Consider the following 21,048-nt stretch of genomic DNA (forward strand, 5'->3'; position numbering starts at 1 on the left):
GCTGTCACAGAGAGCTGGCAAAAGGGAAATCCACAGGGAAGAGAGACTCTCTTTTGAAAAATCCCATTTGTTTCAGTACCCTGAGTCTCTGGATGTGACTTCTCACCTTGCTGCAGGTGGAACACTGACTGTTCCTCACAGGCACAGCAATATTTGCTGTTCAGCTCGCTGACAATTGCTTCTGCAGGCACTAAAGCTCTTCTTTGCACAAGAGTTTGATCAGCTGTAGAAGCACTAGAAGTCAAGATAATTTCTAGCTTGCTCTGCATGGACCACAGCTTAGGAAAGACTTTGAAAAGAGAATATTGTCTATTTTTATTCTCCTGGAAAGCAAGACTCTTCTAGCTCTAAAACATGAATGTAACATGCCTGGATATACAGGTTCAGCCATGAAAGAATATTTTATAAACAAGCATTGTAGATAAAAAGAGGACCAACCTATATGTGAAATAGGCATGATGAAATCTCTGCTTTGTGCAAAAACTCACAAGAAGAAAGCAAGCTTTCAGGGAATAATTGTTTGGGGGAGCAGTTGAAAACAACTAAGGTCAAAGAGAAATTCCAACAATTATTCAGAAAAAGAGAAATTACGAGTCAAAACCTCACCATAAAGTATCTGGAAGTTTCTATCTCCTTCTCCAGTGATGTGTTTAAATTACAGTTCTGCCTGAAAAATCACTTCAGGGGTTGATAACTTGGCTAATTCACCACACTAACAGATTAGATCTTTAGATCTTGAAGACTTTTTCCATTTCCACTTAGAGTGGTTATAGAACATGAATAGTTTTAGATTTTTCTCCTCCCCTTGATTTATTCAGCTGCTGGCAGCCACACCATAACAAAAGCAGTCTTTTCTTTACATGGTCAAAATACCTATTCTAATTATTAGAAATAAAACATATTCTGTCTTACCTCAGTACTGGTAGAAAAGATAAGTTGAAATGAGATGAGGACCACTCAATTTTTTGTAAGACAGAAGATCAAGTGGTAAGAAGGAATGGATAAAACTGAATAGTCAAAGTATTTACCAAATTGTTATGGAATTTGGGGGTTTTATGCTTTCGTTGTAAGACTTTAGTCTCTGACTGAAACATCAAGAAACTACAAACAGGACAAACAAGAACTGCTTTGCAGATGTCTTGAAGTGCATTTTTTCCAAGAAAAAGCTTGCTTTCTAACTCTTTGAAGATGGTGCAATCATTTCTATCTATAAAAGAGGACACTCATCCTAATTTCTCTTCCTTGTTACTTTTCCTTTGTAGACTATAAATTTCTTTGTTTATAGGACACTTGTGCCTACTCAATTTTTGAAGCTGCAAGTCAAATCATTATTAGTTTCTAATGCTAATGTAATAAAAAAGTCAGCCTGCATTAAAAGCATCTGTGAGAGAATTCTCTTCCTGCCATTTTGGTCTCCTCTAGGAATCAGGCTGAGGAATGATGAATATTTCTGACTTTCTTTTCCAAAACAGTAGTTACTTCTCCACAAAGAAAAAAAACTATTAAGGCACTATGAATACATTTCTTTGTTATCTTCTATGTTATTTCTGATAGAAGTAAGGAGATAGCTTGCACCTGTTCCCTGGCCAACTTGCCTGCCCTAAAGAGGATGTCACACCTGAGATGGGGACCCCAACAGGACTGAAAAAAATCACACACACGAATGACTTGTAGCTTTTTCATGTCTATACTCAACAATAGCAGCCTGAATGTTCTGCTGATTACATTATGTACCAACAGGCTGAATAATGCATCACTTAGGAGAAAAGGGAAGACATTTAAAAAGAATATATCCTCACTTCTGGGTGTTTGAGCTAATGTCGTGGGTACAAAGTATTTTGGTTAAAGAAAACTAACAGGGTTTTGCTTACAGTCACAAAGAGAGAAGAAGCCCAGCTGGCCAGCTGAAATGTTCCAGAGCTCTGTACATTTCAAGGAAAAGAGAATGGATTCTTTAAAAAAGAGTTTTTCAAATCATTCAGAGGAGCCCATAATTTGACAATCAGCAAGCCATGAAAAATAGCTACTGATTGCAGAACCTGAAATGTTCTCCACTTAGCTGCCCTAGTCCTCCTGAGACTAAATTGTAGAGTAGTTAAATAGTGAAAAGACAGAAATTAGAAAGACTATTCTGGCACAAGGCAAATGGGAATAACCAAATTTCCATTTTGCTGCTCCAAGTTAGTGATTTTTTTCATTGGGAATGGTAAAGTAAACAAAAAACCCCAAACAGGTATCACTGCCCAGAAATTTGCCCTTGGCCCACTGCAAGATGAGAAAATGACAGAACACAGAATCTAATTCAGGTCTTTCCCAAGATCTATTACTTATATTAGTGATACAAATGTCATTAAATCATAATTAATTATAATTTTTCCTTGGGACATTACAGTTTTGAGTCTCCTGGCTCCAAGAAAAAGATGGAAAATGTTGAAAAGTGCTGAATGAAGTTTTGCTTGGACAAAAGCAAATCTGCTCATCAGGCTTCACTTGGGCCAAAGTTTACCTGTGTCCCTACCAGAACTGTATTATGGAGCCACTTGTCAGAAGAATCTGAGTAAATAATATCAGAAGTGCTGAAAAGGCATTTTTCTTATTTTTTTTTGTGAAATCAATGCCTGAGGAATTTATTGTATCAAAACAACAAACTGCTTTACAAACACACCAAAATATCAGCAGCTTTTCCTACCCTTCTCCATTCCCTTCCAGCTCTATCTGCCTTTCTAGTTCTACCTATAGCAGCACTATTTCTGAGTCAACAGGGAAGAAAAAGCACATGGTAAGTGTCTTTTCCTAACAATGTATCACAACAAAGGACCAAAGACAGAAAAACTCCAAAAAGACTTTCCCAAAACAGACACTTGAAGGTTTTTAAGACAAGAAAAACGACCGATATTTAACGACCAGAAAAACGACCGATATTTAACATTAATTAAATCTTTTGGTCCTCTTCTAACTTGCCAGCACTCTCACCTTTCCAGTTCTGCTATCTTCTTGTCCTTGTCATTCTTCTCGTTTTCCATCTCCTTGAGGATGTCCAGGAGCCGATCCACCTCCGCCTGAGCCTTGCCGGACTCCTCGCGGTAGCGCGCCACGTCCCGCTCCAGCTGCTGCGTGTGCTCGCTCAGCTCGGGGCTGGCCCTCGCCTCCAGGGCTGCCTCGTGAGCCTGCCACAAACAGGTCCAACAAAAAACACACCTCAGTCACCTCCACCTGTTCTACAGCTGCTCTTTACCTGTGATGCTGTTCCAATTCCGGGATGCTGTCCAGGTACCTATCTCAAAATGGCCAGATTAATTTAATTATTGCACAGCCTATGCTGTTTTGAAGTATGGGGAAATACCATGCAGGAAAATAAAAAATTAAAACAAATTTAGTTGGTTTGTTTTTTGTTTTTTTTTTATTAAGCCTAAAAGAAATACCTGATTTTTAATCTGAAACAGAATCGAGAAAGAAACAGAAATGTGGAAAAAAATGTTTAACTTCTTTGGAAGAAAAAAAAATTAAAAGCAAGTGTGAGTGTAAAAGGTCCTAAAATACACTTTTAAAACAGTGATAGGACAATAGATTCAGTTATTTAAGGTATTTTAACCTATATATTCTAGAAGAAGAAATCACAGGTTAATGGCCTCATCAATATGCAAAGTGTCAGACCTTGGCACAGATGGTGCTGATGTGCTCAAGCCCAGCTAACTACTGAAATTAGCTTTGCTTACTAATCTAGGAAATACATTTTCCACATCAGGCTGTTGGGACAAAAAGTACACCTGGACTGAGGATGACACGGTCCCAATGCAGAGATAGTTTGGGGAGGTTTTCCAATGGTTTGGTTTGTTACAAAAATCACTAATTTATTAGTAAACCTAATTCAGTAGTTCCCAGTGTTGTAAGAGACAGGAGGAATGCAGAATTCATGCTGGAAGTTAAACCAGCAGACTAAGGACTGTCCTTTTCCTCTCACCCTGCCCCTCTGCTCTTGGGGGCAGGGTGAGGGGAAAAGGATCTTGCTCTCAAATTGAACTGCAATTTGATATCAATTAAAGCTATTTCAGAATTGCTCAGAATTGCTCCAGTGAATAGCAAGTTTGATGGAGCTATGCTGCTGATCAGGATTGCCTGCAGAACCCAAGGCCTTGCTCTTCTCAAAACAAACCCACAGCAGAAAATAACACTACAGATTTTTCTTCCCTCTGTGAGCAGCTGTGGAAAGTTGTTTTACAAGCTGCCAACCTTCTGCTCCAAAGCACACTAAGTCTAGATCTGATAGAATAGGACTCTGTTGCTTTTAAAGGTAATTGGAGAGAACTGCAGCAGTAAAAAACTCAGGGCAGAAAGCTGCTGCTTCCAAAGAACCAAACAGCAAAATTACATTTGGCTAAATCTGTTTAGTTATTCAGTAAAATAAGACTGGAGGAAAATATCCATTCGTTGACCCCAACATTTTTTGCCTTGAAGTGTCTAGTTTTTAATTAGCTTATTTAAAGCCAAGGCCACATTCTAGCAGAATGCAGGAGACTCCTGGAGCAGAATTATTCTGGGACTGTGGAACGTCTTGATGCCTGTTTTTAATGGGACTGACCTTGTTCCAGGGCCTTAGCCTTGGTCAATACTAAGCTGTTGTGGCTGGTTTTTTTTTAAAAAACAAGAATTCCAGCAAGCTGATTAAGCTGGACAGTATTTTATCCTAGAACAAAATGCCTGGCACTCCCCAGGTCTCCCAGACAGATGTCAGCAATAGTGCCCAATAACCAAAACTCATTGAAGAGTGGAGCCCTTTCCTCAGGTAACACATTTAGCAGCATTTAGGAGGATCCCTGGTTCTGAGTGACTTTCCAGTCAAACTCTGACACTCCAGAGCCACTGAGCTGCAGGACTGAAACCCTGTCCAGGGCTGAGGCTGGCCCCAAGCGCATCCCCGTGAGCCTGGAGGCTTCGGGAAGCTTTCTGGGGTTAGGGATGTCACTGCTTCCAGATTGCTCACTGCCCCAGAAGCACAAATCCCACACCCTTGGAAGGAAGGGGCTCTCCACAGCGAGTGGAAGTGTAATTCATGCCCTGCCAAGAGGATGCAGGCTCCAGGAGGATGTGGCAGCAGTGAGAGTGACAAGCGTGGCAGCTCCGTCAGCGGCCGCGAGCACCAGGGGACACACTTGACTTTGGTGTTTCTGAAATGCTTCTTTGGGATTTCCAGCCTGCAGGAAATCTGAAATACTTGACTTCATTTCCTTTTCAACTACACCTTCAATTTCAAGCAAACCCCTCCAATCCTTCCTTCCCAAACAGAGGGAATTGGGAATGCTGTTTTTGGGGGCACCTATACATCATTTGTATTCTTCTAAGGGACATTGAGTATAGAGTTCAGTCTGGTTTTCACCAGACAGAGCCTGAGTTCTTCTGTACTGGATTTAGATATGTCTCCAACATCTCAAAGAGTTTGTTTTAACAAATACTCCTCCAGGCTCTTTAAAGTCATCCAAAATACATGATCAGATTATCAAGAAACTTCTTTTAAAAGAAAGCAAAGTTAGGCTGTTAGCCTGGCTTGTTAAACTCACTAATTCAAAAGAAGTTATAAGAACTAATGCAATCTGACTGTCAGAACAGCCCTGATTTATTTTACTCTGCTAATAAAAGCATCTCCACAACAACCCAAGAGACACTGCTGAGAAGAGGAAATAAATTTTCTTTTCTAGAGAATTAGCCAGCAAGTCAGAGTGTCTGGTTCTTATAGAAGCAAAGGGCTATTTACAGGACATAAATTCTGAGTAAAGACACGTAACACATGTTATTTGTATATAATGCACACAAGTTTGGATACTTTCACCTAACACAAAGTGATGTGCTGTAAATTGGAGACCACTTCCTGCACTGTGAGTTACTGACTGAGTGACTTTGGTCCATTTTGTGGGTTTTGTACCAAATACGTGTTTCACCAGCGGATCTAAAATCCTACAGGATTCATTTATTGTATAAGGGAGAAAACCAATGCATTTAGAGGTTTCCCACAAACTCACATCAAGATCTGGAACAGATGAAATTGGCTGCCTTCCCAATGCAACACTGTGCAAAATAATTCATCTTGTTTTTTTTTTTTTTTTCTTTAACCAAAAAGCTAAACACAAGTAATGAATTCCTATATTCACAGAAAAAAAACCAACAAAACCTCACATACAACTTGCCCCACCCATCTAAGGTGTACAGAGATTCCAAAATAAGTAGTAATTTCATTTTTGAAGCAGAATCAACATCCAAAATGACAAATGCACTGAGAGTTTCTCCTGTATTAAGATACTATAAGAGTATTTCAGTAAGTTTGACTTTCATCTCTGCCTGACACAGTATTTATAAATCTGCTGTCTTTCAATACAGTTACATTTACAACACAGCTAGAAACAAATGTGATAATGTATAAAAGAAGTGTGATAGAAATTAAATCAATTTATCAATTTTAATAGAAATAATAATTTAATATAAATAATTTAAATTAATAAATAGTTTTAATTAATAATAAATTTAAATTAATAAATAATTTAATAGCAATTAATTTCTCAATTAAATCAAAAGCAGCTTGCTGAGGGTGAAGGCCATTGAGTTTAGCTGATTAAAGGTTATTTAAACCCTTCAGCTGTCACTCCTGAGCCTGTCCTTAGCTCTCTGTGCTCCTGTGTGGCATCAAACAGATGAATTTGTGAGCACAGCCAAGCCTGCACCTTTCATTCTGATCTGTGTGAGAAAAAGTCACATTTTAGCTGGGAAGCAGCACCTTCTTAAGCTCTGCTTTTATTAGCAAAGCTCATCTGATCAGTGTTAATCTTTGCCAGTGTGAATTCAGTGTCAAAGTGGTTCAGGACTGAGAACAGTTTAAGTTTACAACTCTGGATATGCTCTCCCAGTTCTTAAGAGGGACTATAAACTCAGAGGTGGTTTAACAGCTTTCTTGCTTTTTTCTGCTTTCCTGCTCTTAGCCATCATTTCCCATCTGGAATGTGGTAAATGATGGGGTGACTGCTGCAGGTACCTGAAGAGCATAAGAAAGAGTGATTGTTCCTGAAATATATAAATGTACTCTAACTTCTATTGCTTCCACAGAAAATCAGCTGACAAAGCCAACTTCTACAACTAAAACAAAGATGACCAAAGTTTCATAGAAATAACCAATATTTACAGATGGAGAGGAATGGAAGACAAAACACATTAAAAAGAATTTTCTAAGTTGATATTTCTCCTGCCAAAAACCTCTCTTTTAAGAGGTAAAATAATCTTACACAGCTTAAACTGTGGCAGAGACAGGGAACATAACAATAGCACAGATCTAACTGAAAGGTTCTAAAATGTAAATAAAAATTCCAAACATTATGACCAAGACTCCAAATCAATATGCCTAAAATATTAACCAAATCAAACAGCAAATAACTCACAGCAAACACTTTCTACTTTTACCTATGAATTGAGACAGTAAATTCAGTTTAACATTTCACATACAAATGTTGCCAAGAACTTTTGGCCATGAAGTTAAAGTTCCCAAGAATCTGAAATCCCATTTTAATCACCCTCCTACCTCCAAGGGTGCCTCATGTCTCCTAAAAATAGTAAATGCACGCACAAATACAAAAATATATTACAATTATTTACTGCAAAAGACAAACACTTTACCCACCTTCTGTACTTTTCCTACCACAAAGGCAGAAATTCAACTGATAAAACATCTGTGCTGTCTTCTAACAGGCTTTTATGAGTTCTAACAAAATTGTAAATTTTAAAAACAACCAGACTTTCTCCTCCTTTAGTTTCAAGGCTCTACACAACGCAAACTGCAAAAAAAAAAACTTTTTGGAAAGGCTGTAATAGAAGTAAAAGGCTTAAGAAATTCTCTGATGTACTATGTAAACCTGAGTGTGTCACAGAGAGATATTTGCTGTCTTTTAGCCATCTCTACATGGCTAATCTTTGTTAAAATGCAAATTTTGGACACTGAATAAGCAAGTGTTCAGTTGGAATCAATTCATAAACAAATGATTTTCTTTATGAAGAACCATAAAGACAGGAAGACACCTCAAGAGAGGCAATTTCCATTACTTAAAAAAAAAAGATGGAAATTTTAAAAGTAAATTCCATTAAAAAATGGAAAAGTGATCTCTTCAGAGAGATACAAGTTCCCACAGATGTCATTAAACATTAACAATTTGCTCTGCTTGGATTTGCCCCAACACAGAGCGTGCAAAATGAGGAGGGAAATGCCCACAGGACATTTCTCTTTGTGAGGGAATTTTAACGCCTCACCTGGCTCCTCTGAGATGGTCCCTACTCACCTGACCAAGTTCTGTTTTACAGAAACAGGACTCAAGTGGTGAACACACATTTAGTGCCACTTTTTGGATATTCAGTGTATGGCTCTATATGCTGTTTGTTCTGAACTGCAACATGACATTAAAAGAAATAATTCCCCAATTTTCTTTCTGTCATGCTAATCACAATTAATCACTTCTTAACACCACCAGTGAGAAATGAGGATGCATTATCATACCTGTTGTGCAAGGGGAAAAGCAGAATGTAAATGTATCCTGCCTTATACACAGTGCTTTCTTACTATATAAAAAGTATTTTATCCTCTAATTCCTCTAGATGAATATCATCTTTCTCATATATACATGGCTCACTCTTGGAGCATTTGTCATGCAATATTGAAAACATCAAGACTCTAGCAGACAATAATTTAGTTATTAAATTCTACACAAATGACCTCCCAAGGAAAAATGAGAAAGACCACACAGTGTGACACTGGCCATTTCCTAAATTTTGAATGTTTATTTTTTTTTTAAATGACTGTTATCTTCACAAGTTTTTCTGAGAGGGGTAGATTAGGTAAATTTAATTTTTTTTTTTTTTTTTTTAGGTACAAGAAGATCAGGGAGGAGAAAACCTGTCCAACTTTGTGCTGCATGAGGTGATGCTGACATTGTCATCCTCAGGATGGAACATTAAAAGCCATCACAGAACAGTGGGATGGTTTGGGCTGGAAGGGTCCTTAAAGATCACTGCTGTGGGGTGGTTTGGGTTGGAAGGGTCCTTAAAGATCACTGCTGTGGGGTGGTTTGGGCTGGAAGGGTCCTTAAAGATCACTGCTGTGGGATGGTTTGGGCTGGAAGGGTCCTTAAAGATCACTGCTGTGGGATGGATTGGGTTGGAAGGGTCCTTAAAGATCACTGCTGTGGGATGGATTGGGTTGGAAGGGTCCTTAAAGATCATTGCTGTGGGGTGGTTTGGGCTGGAAGGGTCCTTGAAGATCATTGCTGTGGGCAGGGACACCTTCCAGCAGAGCAGGCTGCTCACCACCCCACCCAAGCTGGTCTTCACAAAGCCTCCTGTCCCTTATCCTGTGTGTTTGCTGTATCATACTGCAGAATAAAATACACAGCTCGCTCCCCAGCTTCTCTCTCTCTTCACAGTCCCAAAAATTTTGCATGCTAGTAAAAGTTTTGTAGACAATGTGCTCTCCTGACACAAATTCTTCTGCTTATTTGCACCAAGTACAATCTTTTTGTATTATATCTTATTTTCTCAACTCCTTATCGACACTATTTAGCCAGGTTTAAAGAATTTCTGGTATGGGATGGCACAAAAACTGAACAATTGCAAGCCCCAGCATTTCTTTGACTTTCAGACAATGATAGACAAGTTCATTTACAAGTCCTGAACATTACCAAGAGTAACACAGGTATCAGACTCCTGAAAGTTCTGTAACACCACTTTTTCTGCACAGAGCCACAAAAGAAATCTCTGATGAAAACCACCTCGGATTACACAATTTACAGATATTATATTACACAATATTACAAGATATTATTGTACAAACACTCCTTGACAGGAGTGCTCTCTGACACCAAACAGGAGGCTGGAAATAGGATCCAAAATGAAATTGCTGTGGTACCAGTGAGATGAATGGTTACACCAGTTTTTGAGCAGCCTTTCAGCAGCTGGAACTTTGTTGTTATTTCTGATGTGCTGCTGTGCCCGGTGTTACAGAACAAGCAAGAAGCTCGATTTGCATGGAAATTCCACCTTCTTGCTCTGAAAGTGCACGGACAATGGAGGTGACAGAAAAGCTACAGGACAATTCAAGCACCAGCAGCAAAGGGAAACAAAACACTGACACAATATTAAGCTGTCCAAACAAAAATGCAGTTAGAGGCAGTCAAAGAGTGAAAACATCTCAGAAAGCTTTTTGGAACGTGACTGGTCAGACATCCCACTGCTTTTTGTTTGTATCCACTCTGTCCATCCCCACCACTAAAGGAATTCACCAATGCACTCTGTGTTGGTCCAACTACAAAAGCACAGGTGAATACACATGCAACACAAAAAATTCAATGTGCTGGTAACAGCCTCTCAGATTGCCAGGGAACTTACTAGCTTGGATGGATGACTCAATAAAACTTCAGGGTGCTAAAGGGAGAAAGAAGATAGGAAAAGATGGAGCAAATTTGGGATAGGAACAGTGTGAGAGAGAAACAGAAAAGATGCAACAAGAAAAGAATTCAAAATAATAACTGCAACATTCATTTACTGAGAAGACAGAATCTTAATTAGTGGTTTTAGCATGCATTACTAACCAGCTTCTGGAACATGAGAAATGTGTGGAGTTACCCTCGTGCAAGTTCCAAATTTCAGCTTGATTTTTTTTCACTTTAACAGATTTGTCCAGTCCCCACATATTTAATGTAGTTCTTTCTTTGGGTTTACAGATGAGTTTCACAGATTGAGGACTTTAATTGCTGGTGCTTCCCTTGTATCATTTTCAAGACAGCTGAATGGTTCAGTAAACTGATTCAGTAACTGAATCACAATTGCTCTGTTTCTACTTTTAGTGTTACAAAAAATCCTGATTTCCCTGGCAGCCATTTTCTTTCTATGTAGAATACACTATTTATTGTCCCTTCTTCAAAAAAAATCAAAAATAAAATAATCAGCTGAGAACAAGTCTCATCTACCAATACTATTTTCAGCTGTGGGAGAAAATCAATGTTCACAAAATAAAAATCAGCAGAGTCTGTATTAGACTAGCCAAGCTAATTCAATTTTCTTTCTGGGAAAGACAGAATTTGGACCTACACTTCATTCAGTCATTTTTTTTTCCTGTTTTTTGAAAGATATTATCCTCTTGAATTTGAAGAAAGAACACCACAGCAGATTTTAAAAAAAACAACAAAATAAAAAAAATAACCTCTGAGTGAGCCTGTTGAATGTAGAGGTATTTTCCTGGCAAGGAATCACTGCTAACATTTTCTGGTGAAAAGTTCCTAGAACTGCAGAAAGGGGAAGTTTGTTAACATATGGTTTTCACTCTTTTTCCTCCCCAAAAATAAGGAGTATATCTGTAGGGAGAAAAACTATGCACTGGAAATGAAGATGGACAAAAATACACCCATCTTTCCTGGAAAAACTTCTAATATTAGTTGGTCTCTCCCAGATTAGAAAAAACAAAATTAAAGTATAGTGGCTGGGAAAGACAAGACAGAAAATGCTGGGAAAAGAGTGTCCTGAAGAAAAACAACTAAAGGAAAACTTTTTCACTATAAAACCAATACATTAAAATAGAAGTTTGGACAAAGATTTTCCTAAAGAAAAGAAAAACCACCAGAGAGCATAACAGCACTTCACAGAAAAACAGGGAGAGAACCTGCTGTGTGTGATTTGCCTCTGATGATTCCCTCTGAGCCAAAATGAAGACAGGACACCAGGCCATGTAAACTCAACATTTATGAGATGGGATTTATGATCTGCTTTCAGCCTTCAGAATCTCCCCCTGCATCTCCTGCTGGCAGCAGGATGACAGCTGAGCACACAAGCACTGAATGTAGAATAATTAGAACAGAGAGCACACAGATTTGCATAACCATGGTGTGATTATCTGAAAATAAAACCCCCAATATGAAAACCACAGCAGTTTCAGTCACTAAGTTAAGGATCAATATAGAACAGTTATTAGTGAGAAGAGGAATTAGGGAGAAGAGGAATAGCAACAAGAAGTGGGTACTTCAGTGGAGACACTGACATGGAACTAAAACCACTATCAACAACTTTTCAGCACCCTTGTGCTCCACTTGGTTCATTTTTTTGTTTAGTGTGAAGTTAAATCCCTTTTACAGAAGAAGGGGAAGCTTGCATGGTTCACAATTTCTCTCAGGCTCTGAGGTTAGCAAGAGATTTTTGCAAGGACTACCCAAGTCATTTTTATTTAATGCTTTAACAGTAGTCCAGTTCAGGCTCCTCTGCCAGCTTTTTAACTTCTAGGGCTCTAGGTTTGACTGCAAATACCCAAACTGTTCACTGGGAACACGAGGCAAGGGAAGCAAGATTGATGTTAAAAATTTCTCCATTCAAACTGTCAGGGAAGAACCTAAAAAAAAAAGCTTTTAGCCATTTAATCTTGAGGAGCTACATGAGACCTTATTTCCTGCATGTGTCTCATTCAAACCTGCACTAAGATAATGTAATAACACTCCACAGAATGAACCTCTAATTCAGTTTTAAACTGAATGCTCTCACACAGCCATTAAAGGTTAATTATGACAATTATTTGCAATTGATAACAATACAGAGGTGCAAAAACGAGTTTTTAGAAGTTCTAAAATGGAGTTGGATTATCTTTCATAATTATTTCTTATTTCATCTTGAAAATGTCAAACTGCCTGAATAAATACCTGCAATGCATTTAAAAACTGAAAGCCTTTAAAATAATTTTTTTTTACTTCTGTGCAAGCTACAGCAAAACCCATTAAGAAATTAAAAACAGCTGGAAAAAGTGTTATTAAGGAAATATGCAAAAATATAGGTATAAAACATATTCAAGTGAATCTTTGCTATATATTCTTGAGTAACTAGAAGTTACTTCACACATGTAATGGTAGGCTACCAATTTTTTATATTTTTTATATTTATTTTTATATTTATTTTTGTATTTATTTTTATTTTTTTTCATATTTTCTTGAGTAACTAGAAATTACTTCACACATGTAATGGTAGGCTACCAATTTTTTGTATTTTTTATATTTATTTTTATTTTTTTTTATATTTCCTTGAGTAACTAGAAGTTACTCCACATGTAATAGTAGGCTATAATTTTTTTTGTATTTTTTATATTTATTTTTATATATTTTTAATTTTTTTCATACTTTCTTGAGTAACTAGAAGTTATTTCACACATGGAATGGTAGGCTACCAATTTTTTATATTTTTTTATATTTATTTTTAATTTTTTTTCATATTTTCTTGAGTAACTAGAAATTACTTCACATCTTTTAGACATGGGCAATGTGTTTAGAACTGTGTGCTTACAACACATTTATAAACATGCACTAAGATTACCTTCTTCAGTTGTGTTTCCATCTTCAAACATTCCTCCTTTTTCTGTTCTAATGCAATTTCCAGTGTCTTGAGTCTCGAATCTTTCTTCAGTCCAGATGAAGCTAATGATGAGGCGTGTTCCTTAAGATCCAGTAATGATGTCTAAATATAAAGATGTGAAATAATTATCAAGTAAGTGCAATAGTTAATTTCTTTCCTGTCTTTATCTCCCTCCTATCCCTTCACACTATGTTCAGGACCTAATTTAGAACACGTTATTCAGGTTGTTTGTGTCACTGACTTAAGACAGCTTCAATTAATTCAGGCTTTCAGTATCAAAATAAAATCTAAATTAATTTTAAAATAATCCTTAAAGATGGACAATTCTGCAAAATGGAACTTGTGCTCCAGTGACAGTCACGTTTAAGAAAAACTGGTTTTCAATAAAATTGTATTTAAAATTGTATGTGGGTAGAAGATTTAGCCACTGAGAGAGTTGAAAGCATTTCTGTATACAGCTTCCATGGCATGATTCATGCCACCTTACTCACATCCCAACTTCTTTCTGAACAATTTTCCTGTTTGCTTTTTTCTTTTCCCCTGTCAAATGTTGATTTCCATGTAGACAAAATCTTAGTACTTTCTTGGTATGTATTTTTGTACTGTTTTGAGTTTTGAAAAAAAAGATTGCCAAATTCTCCAGTGATGTACTCTACCAGCTCAGCTTTGTCCAAGGACAATCACTACAAAGGCACAGTTTTCCTCATCTCCAATGTAACCCAAACAGAGACAATAAATAATTCTGTCACAATAGATTGGGATTGCTGGTCAACCTCTTTCTCTGTGAGATCTCCTTGTAAAATGCTGACTCTCTCTTTCAGGTCCTTAATGTCTTTCTTGTAGTTGTCGATCTCTTCCTGTTTTTCTCGTTCATCTCTGTCACGCTGCTCCTTTAAACGCTCAATGGTCTTTTCCTGACAAAAGAAAGCACTCTGTGAAGGAAATCCCTCTTAGTCAACTCAGCTTCTCAGGCTTCAAGTGTGCCATTTTCTTTTCTTTTCTTTACAGCTCCAAAGATCCTCAAGAAGGAGCAAACTTGAGGAATCTCTGGATTTGTGGCTGTGAAACACCAGGGTTTCTGGATCCCTGAAAGTTCACAGTGCTGTTCAAATGCAACCCAATTCATCTGCTTCTGATGATCAAAATCAGCCTAAACCAGGATGTATTAGATATTGCCTCCTGACTTACTGAAATCTTATTTTTCTAAAATGTACAGTTAAATCAGTGGTTCTTCAGAGAAGAAGGGGTGTAGTGCCTACGGGATGCTGGGATTTATATACAGTAAGAAAAAGCAACAAAATAACTTTTTGGTACACCTGATATCAGTGGAGCTCTGGATATTTTGGAATCTGAAAGGATGTAAGCAAATTCAGGTCAAATTTAACCACAGTTCATAGGATCTGACAGGATAAGGAGCTGTAGGAATCTAGAAGAATATATTTATTCTCTGGGAATCTAGAAGAATATATTTAATTAGCCCAAGATGTTATCCCACCAAAAGAGAATGGGACAGTCTGTTATCTCTGGAGCATTACAAAAATTTATCACTAAATGAATTTACAAGAATTTAAAATTTTAAAATAAAATTACAAGAATTTATCACTAAATACTAGATATAATTTATAGTCAGTATTTATAGTGTGTATATAAGTGTATAGTGTATGTATTTATTTATTATCAATATTTGTACTCGGGGATAATCCCCGCGCGTCCTGCAGCGCGCCCTTGCGGGGATGGCCCCGCCGCCATGGACGGGCACCGGGAACGGGAACGGGAACGGGAACGGGAATGGGAACGGGAATGGGAATGGGAATGGGAATGGGATCGGGAATGGGAATGGGAATGGGAATGGGAATGGGAATGGGAACGGGAATGGGAACGGGAATGGAATGGGAATGGGGATGGGAACGGGGATGGGAATGGGAATGGGAATGGGAATGGGAATGGGAATGGGATTGGGAATGGGAATGGGAACGGGAACGGGAATGGGAATGGGAATGGGAACGGGAATGGGAACGGGAATGGGAATGGGATCGGGAATGGGAACGGGAATGGGATCAGGAATGGGAATGGGAACGGGAACGGGAATGGGATCGGGAATGGGAACGGGAATGGGATCGGGAATGGGAACGGGAATGGGAACGGGAATGGGAATGGGATCGGGAATGGGAACGGGAATGGGAACGGGAATGGGAACGGGAATGGGAATGGGAACGGGAATGGGATCGGGAATGGGAATAAGATTGGGATCGGGAATGGGATAGGGAATGGGAACAGGAATGGGACCAGGATCGGGAATGGGAACGGGAATGGGATTGGGAAATGGGAATGGGATCAGAAATGGGAATGGGAATGGGATCAGGAACAGGATCAGGAATGGGAACGGGACCAGGAACGGGATCAGGAATGGAATGGGATCGTGAATGGAACAGGACCGGGAACGGGAATGGGAACAGGCACGGGACTGGGGAAGGGGATTGGGCATGGGAATAAGCACAGGATCAGGATCAGGATGGGGCACTGGAAAAGGCACAGGAATGAGTACAGGAACAGGATTGGGAATGGGAAGGGGCACAGGACTGGGATTAGGATCAGGCATGGGAACAAGTACGGGATAAGGATCGGGATGGGGCACAGGACTGGGATCAGGATCGGGCACGGGACTGGGATCGGGATCAGAATCAGGCATGGGATCGGGATCAGGATCGGGATCGGGCACAGGATCGGGATTGGGATCAGGATCGGGACTGGGACCAGGACCAGGATCAGGATCAGGATCGGGATCAGGATCTGGACCAGGACCAGGACCAGGATCAGGATCAGGATCAGGATCGGGATCAGGACCAAGATCAGGATCAGGATCAGGACCGGGATCAGGATCAGGACCAGGATTGGGATCAGGATCAGGACCAGGATTGGGATCAGGACCAAGATCAGGATCAGGACCAGGACCGGGATCAGGATCAGGACCAGGATCAGAACCAGGATTGGGATCAGGATCAGGACCGGGATCAGGATCAGGACCAAGATCAAGATCAGGACCAGGATCGGGACCAGGACCAGGATCGGGATCAGGACCAAGACCAGGGTCGGGATCAGGATCAGGACCAGGGTCGGGATCAGGATCAGGACCAGGATCGGGACCAGGACCAGGATCGGGATCAGGACCAAGATCAGGATCAGGACCAGGGTCGGGATCAGGATCAGGACCAGGATCAGGACCAGGATCAGGATCAGGATCAGGATCAGGACCAGGACCAGGATCAGGATCAGGACCAGGATCAGGACCAGGATCAGGATCAGGATCAGGACCAGGATCAGGACCAGGATCAGGACCAGGATCAGGATCAGGATCAGGATCAGGATCGGGATCAGGACCAGGATCAGGATCAGGATCAGGACCAGGATCAGGATCAGGACCAGGATCAGGACCAGGATCAGGACCAGGACCAGGACCAGGACCAGGATCAGGATCAGGATCAGGATCAGGACCAGGACCAGGATCAGGATCAGGACCAGGATTGGGATCAGGATCAGGATCAGGATCAGGACCGGGATCAGGACCAGGATCAGGATCAGGATCAGGACCAGGATTGGGATCAGCATCAGGACCAGGATCAGGACCAGGATCAGGATCAGGACCAGGATCAGGATCAGGATCAGGACCAGGATCAGGATCAGGATCAGGATCAGGATCAGGATCAGGATCAGGACCAGGATCAGGACCAGGATCAGGATCAGGATCAGGATCAGGACCAGGATCAGGATCAGGACCAGGATCGGGATCAGGATCAGGACCAGGATCAGGACCAGGATCAGGATCAGGATCAGGATCAGGATCAGGATCAGGACCAGGATCAGGATCAGGATCAGGACCGGGCAGGGGCAGCAGTGGCCAGGACGCCGCAGGGAAGGAGCAGCGCTTTTCCCAAGCTCACTTTCTCCGCCAGCGCCTCTTCCAGCGTGGTCAGGGCAGTGTCGGTGTTGGTGGTGTCGGCCTGCAGGGATTTCACTCGATCCTTTAAGCTGCTCATCTGCTTCTCCTTGTCCCTCAGCTGCTCTTGCAGGTTCTCAATCTTCAACAAAAGGAGCCCGTTGTAAGACAACAGCAAGGAAAACCAGCCAAAATCATCTTAGGGCACATTAGATGATTAAAATTATTCTTAAGGAAAATAAAGCCTAGTTCTTATAATCCTCCCTCAAAACATCAAGTGACGTAACCAAACCCATCAAATATAACAAGGAATCGGTAAACTTCCCAACAATCGGGAATAAATTCAGAGCAAGCAAGTTCTGAAGAGTATTATTCACAAGAACAGCATAAAGAAAAGCCATTATTCCAAATTTCTGAGGATGCTGGGCACTGTGTCACAGAAGGATGATCAACACATGAACAACGAAACACATTAAGGAAAGAAAGAAACTGACAGAAAGCTTACTGCAGACATAAACTAAAAAAAGCACTTGATAATTAAGAGACTTGTGAAGAGGTTTTATTATTTTTAAATAATCTTTTTATTTTTAAATAATTTTATTATTTTATATTATTTAATATTATTATTTTAAGTATTTTCTTTGAAGCCATCATAATTTTTGCTACACTGGCGAGTTGCTTGTTTATCTTACACGGTGCCTTGCTATGTGATGGACCAACACAAAGTGCCATCCCCTGGGGGGAAAATGTATCAGCTTTGATTTCTGTGGGTGTAGAATTTCATCTGATTAGGAGTTCTGAACATCTCTTCTGATACTCTGAGAAGATCTAATGCCAACCCCCTTTCATGCATATCCACACATCAAAAGAAACAGGTACACTAACACGATGATAACACCTCAAAAACAAATTTATCAACAAAGGAGTGAAGTGCACACAGATTTCTCAGCTGTTTCCTTTTTGTGTTGTTCTGACAATTCTTGCATCAGCAAAGGCACATTGTAAACTAATGAATGACATGGGGCATGTGAGGCACCCAACTCCAAAACACTCCGAGTAAGAGGCTCTTTCAAAGATATTTGTAAGAAATATTGCCCCCAGACAACCCCAAAAGCTACCTGGCCCCATATTCATCATGATAAATTAAAGCATTAATTAGTCTTCTCTTTCACCTATTGAACAGCAGTTTGCTGCTGCTTGGTTACTGGAAATACAGCAACTGCACTGTTTTACTCTTCAGCCCTGGAAAACCAGAGTTTCTGTCATTACAGAGCAAATGGCTCTGTGACACATGCACTACAATGCCATCTGTACTGAAATTACACCTGGAGCACAGCAGAACAGGGGGATTGCTTTATCTTCATCATTCGTTTCTCTTAGGAAAAGAAAAAAGTTCTAAGCCTTCAATTTATGCTCAAAAACTGAATTTGGGCACAACACCACGAAACAAAATTAAAGCCCACCAAAAAACCATAACCAGAGCCATGTCACAGCAGTCAGAAATAAGTGTAAGAATTGAAAATTCCTTTTTTATACACTCACATCAGCTGTTTAATGAAGCTCTGAAGCTCCATTAAGCCATGGAGCTGCAGAGAGAGCCCCAGCAGCCCTGAGTGCAAGGTTCTGGTGCCCAAGGGTGGCTGATTCAGACCTCAGCAGCTCCCATCAGCTGTCTAGACAGGCTGGGACAGCTAACCATGAAAATACACTACAGAAAAGGCTGAGTTATTCTTAGACTGGTGTTTACTCCTGGAGGAGAAGGGCTCTGGCCAAAGCTCTGGCTGCCTGGAGAGGGTTGTGCAGAGCAGCTTTCTGCTGGGAGCAAAGCACACACAAGAGAGGCAGCTAAATAATAAATAATTCAGAAAAGAAAGAAAGAAATAAAAGCTCAATAATCCAGCTTCAGCACGTGTGAAGGTGCTTAGCAAGGCAGCACAAGCATTTCTTAGCACGAGCCCAGCGCGCATTTTCATGCTTCAGTGACAATGTTTTCTGTGGGATTTTCCCATTTTCACCAAAAATGGGATGTGTGTGGAGCGTGGAGCTGTCTGTTCCTGCTGGCTACATGCATCCTTTCCAGTCTGGAGCAATGAAAGGTGGGCTTTGGTGTCACTGAGGGAACAGCAGCTGTGCCAGAATATCCCCAGTCACATCTGGGCACTGCCTGAAATCCCACTGCAGCTCCAGCTGTGCCTTTTCAGGGTCAGACAAATGAAGGACCTGGCCCTCAGGCTACAGAAAACATTATGGCATTATGGGGCAAAGATGAAATATTTCTGTAATAATAAATGCAAAATTTCCCTGTGAAATGGGATAAATTGCCTTCATTCCATTTTTCTCCTAAATCTGCAATATGATATACTAATAAATATACTGAAATAAGTACAGGCTCTCCACATAACCTGAAGAAGAAAGCAAATAGTCTACACTATGTCCATATAGTTAATTAATGAAGAAATTTGCTTTTATGTCCTTGCAAGTAGTTTGAGAATCCTTTCAAAAAAGAATAGGCAATGCATTCCTAACCAAAAAAAAAAGAAAAAAAAGGAAATTCTGAACAAATTCTCAAATAACTGATGAAAATGAAACAGGTAACCAGAATAGGGTCTCTTTGCTACCCAAGAAGAGATGAGATAAACCTTAATGGAATCTCCAAGCCTTGTGGAACACAGAGAAGGATTGAATGAGCACTGTTTATTCTTGTAATACTCTGAGATGACAGATCTCAGAAATGTTCCACAAACCAAAGGAATATCCATATATCTATTACTGTACCATATTTCTAAAAAAAACCCCAAAATAAAAATGAAAAGTATATACTGTTTTTAATTATTAACCATCTTTTTTCCTTGCCATATTTACTTATTCTGCAGGTAAAGGCAGTGATCTGTGGCTCAGTTAGCAACATTTTCCTTAGTGTAAAGGTGCACAAGGCATCATCTGCTCTGCACACCCATTTCCCTGTCAATAATGATTTACTGGAGTATTTTTTCCAACATTACCAGTTGTCAGGCACTATCATCTTTCAACTTGGGTGATTTATTCTTAGTTGTGTGGAACTAATTATTTTGCCTTCCAGCCCTGAAGCACAGAGTGGAGGCAAGAGAAGCTTCCTCTGGCATTCTGCTCCAAGGGCAAGGAACGTTCTGCTGCTTGCAAACACAGGCTCAGTGAAAAGCCCATGCAAATGCAAATTAAAAGCAGCCCAGGGATTTAAAGGAAACACATCTAGTTAAATATCCATCTAGATTCCCAGATTCCTGTAGTGAGAGGTTCCCAGATCCTGTGCATTATGCTTCAGCTGAGAAACTCTTCCACAGAGTCAGTGTCCACCCTCTTGCCATGCCCTGGGGAGTGAGGAAATTGCAAAAACAATAAAAACAATTTCTGTTCTATCAGTGACCTCTGAATAAATGAAGTGGGTTTATGAACTGCTCATTAAACCTCTTCCACCATCAATTTAACACTTGATAGTATTCCTGCAGAGTGGTACAGGAGCAGATGTGCAAAAGAACATCTCCAGGTTCTGTTTAGCCTCCCACTTTTTTGTTCCCAGCTTTCCCCTGGGAGGAGCAGGGAACAAATAATTAAATTAAATAAAATAAATGTGTAAATGGGATCTCAACAATCAGAGGGGTTTCAGAAGGTTTCTGTTCCATTCCTGTGGCACAGCCATCCAAATAAACAACAACTTCACATAAGCTGTTACT

The 21,048-nt window shown here is 40.0% G+C and overlaps 1 protein-coding gene across 9 annotated transcripts in view; it reads right to left on the reverse strand.

Moving 5' to 3' along the window:
- The window catches only part of ERC1 (ELKS/RAB6-interacting/CAST family member 1), a 281,610-nt gene that overhangs the window by 158,488 nt on the left and 102,074 nt on the right, over positions 1–21,048 (reverse strand). For 5 of the 9 annotated variants that reach the window (XM_058853110.1, XM_058853107.1, XM_058853108.1 and 2 more), the window contains 5 exons: positions 17,343–17,480; positions 14,178–14,318; positions 13,366–13,506; positions 10,408–10,443; positions 2,974–3,167 (listed from right to left, as the gene is read on the reverse strand). In XM_058853110.1, the coding sequence (XP_058709093.1) occupies positions 2,974–3,167; positions 10,408–10,443; positions 13,366–13,506; positions 14,178–14,318; positions 17,343–17,480 (650 nt within the window). The remainder of the gene's footprint in view (positions 1–2,973; positions 3,168–10,407; positions 10,444–13,365; positions 13,507–14,177; positions 14,319–17,342; positions 17,481–21,048) is intronic. The other 4 variants (XM_058853111.1, XM_058853109.1, XM_058853115.1 and 1 more) reach the window with 2 other exon arrangements.

The sequence above is a fragment of the Poecile atricapillus genome, chromosome 18 (genome assembly GCF_030490865.1).
Source record: "Poecile atricapillus isolate bPoeAtr1 chromosome 18, bPoeAtr1.hap1, whole genome shotgun sequence".
NCBI lineage: Eukaryota > Metazoa > Chordata > Aves > Passeriformes > Paridae > Poecile > Poecile atricapillus.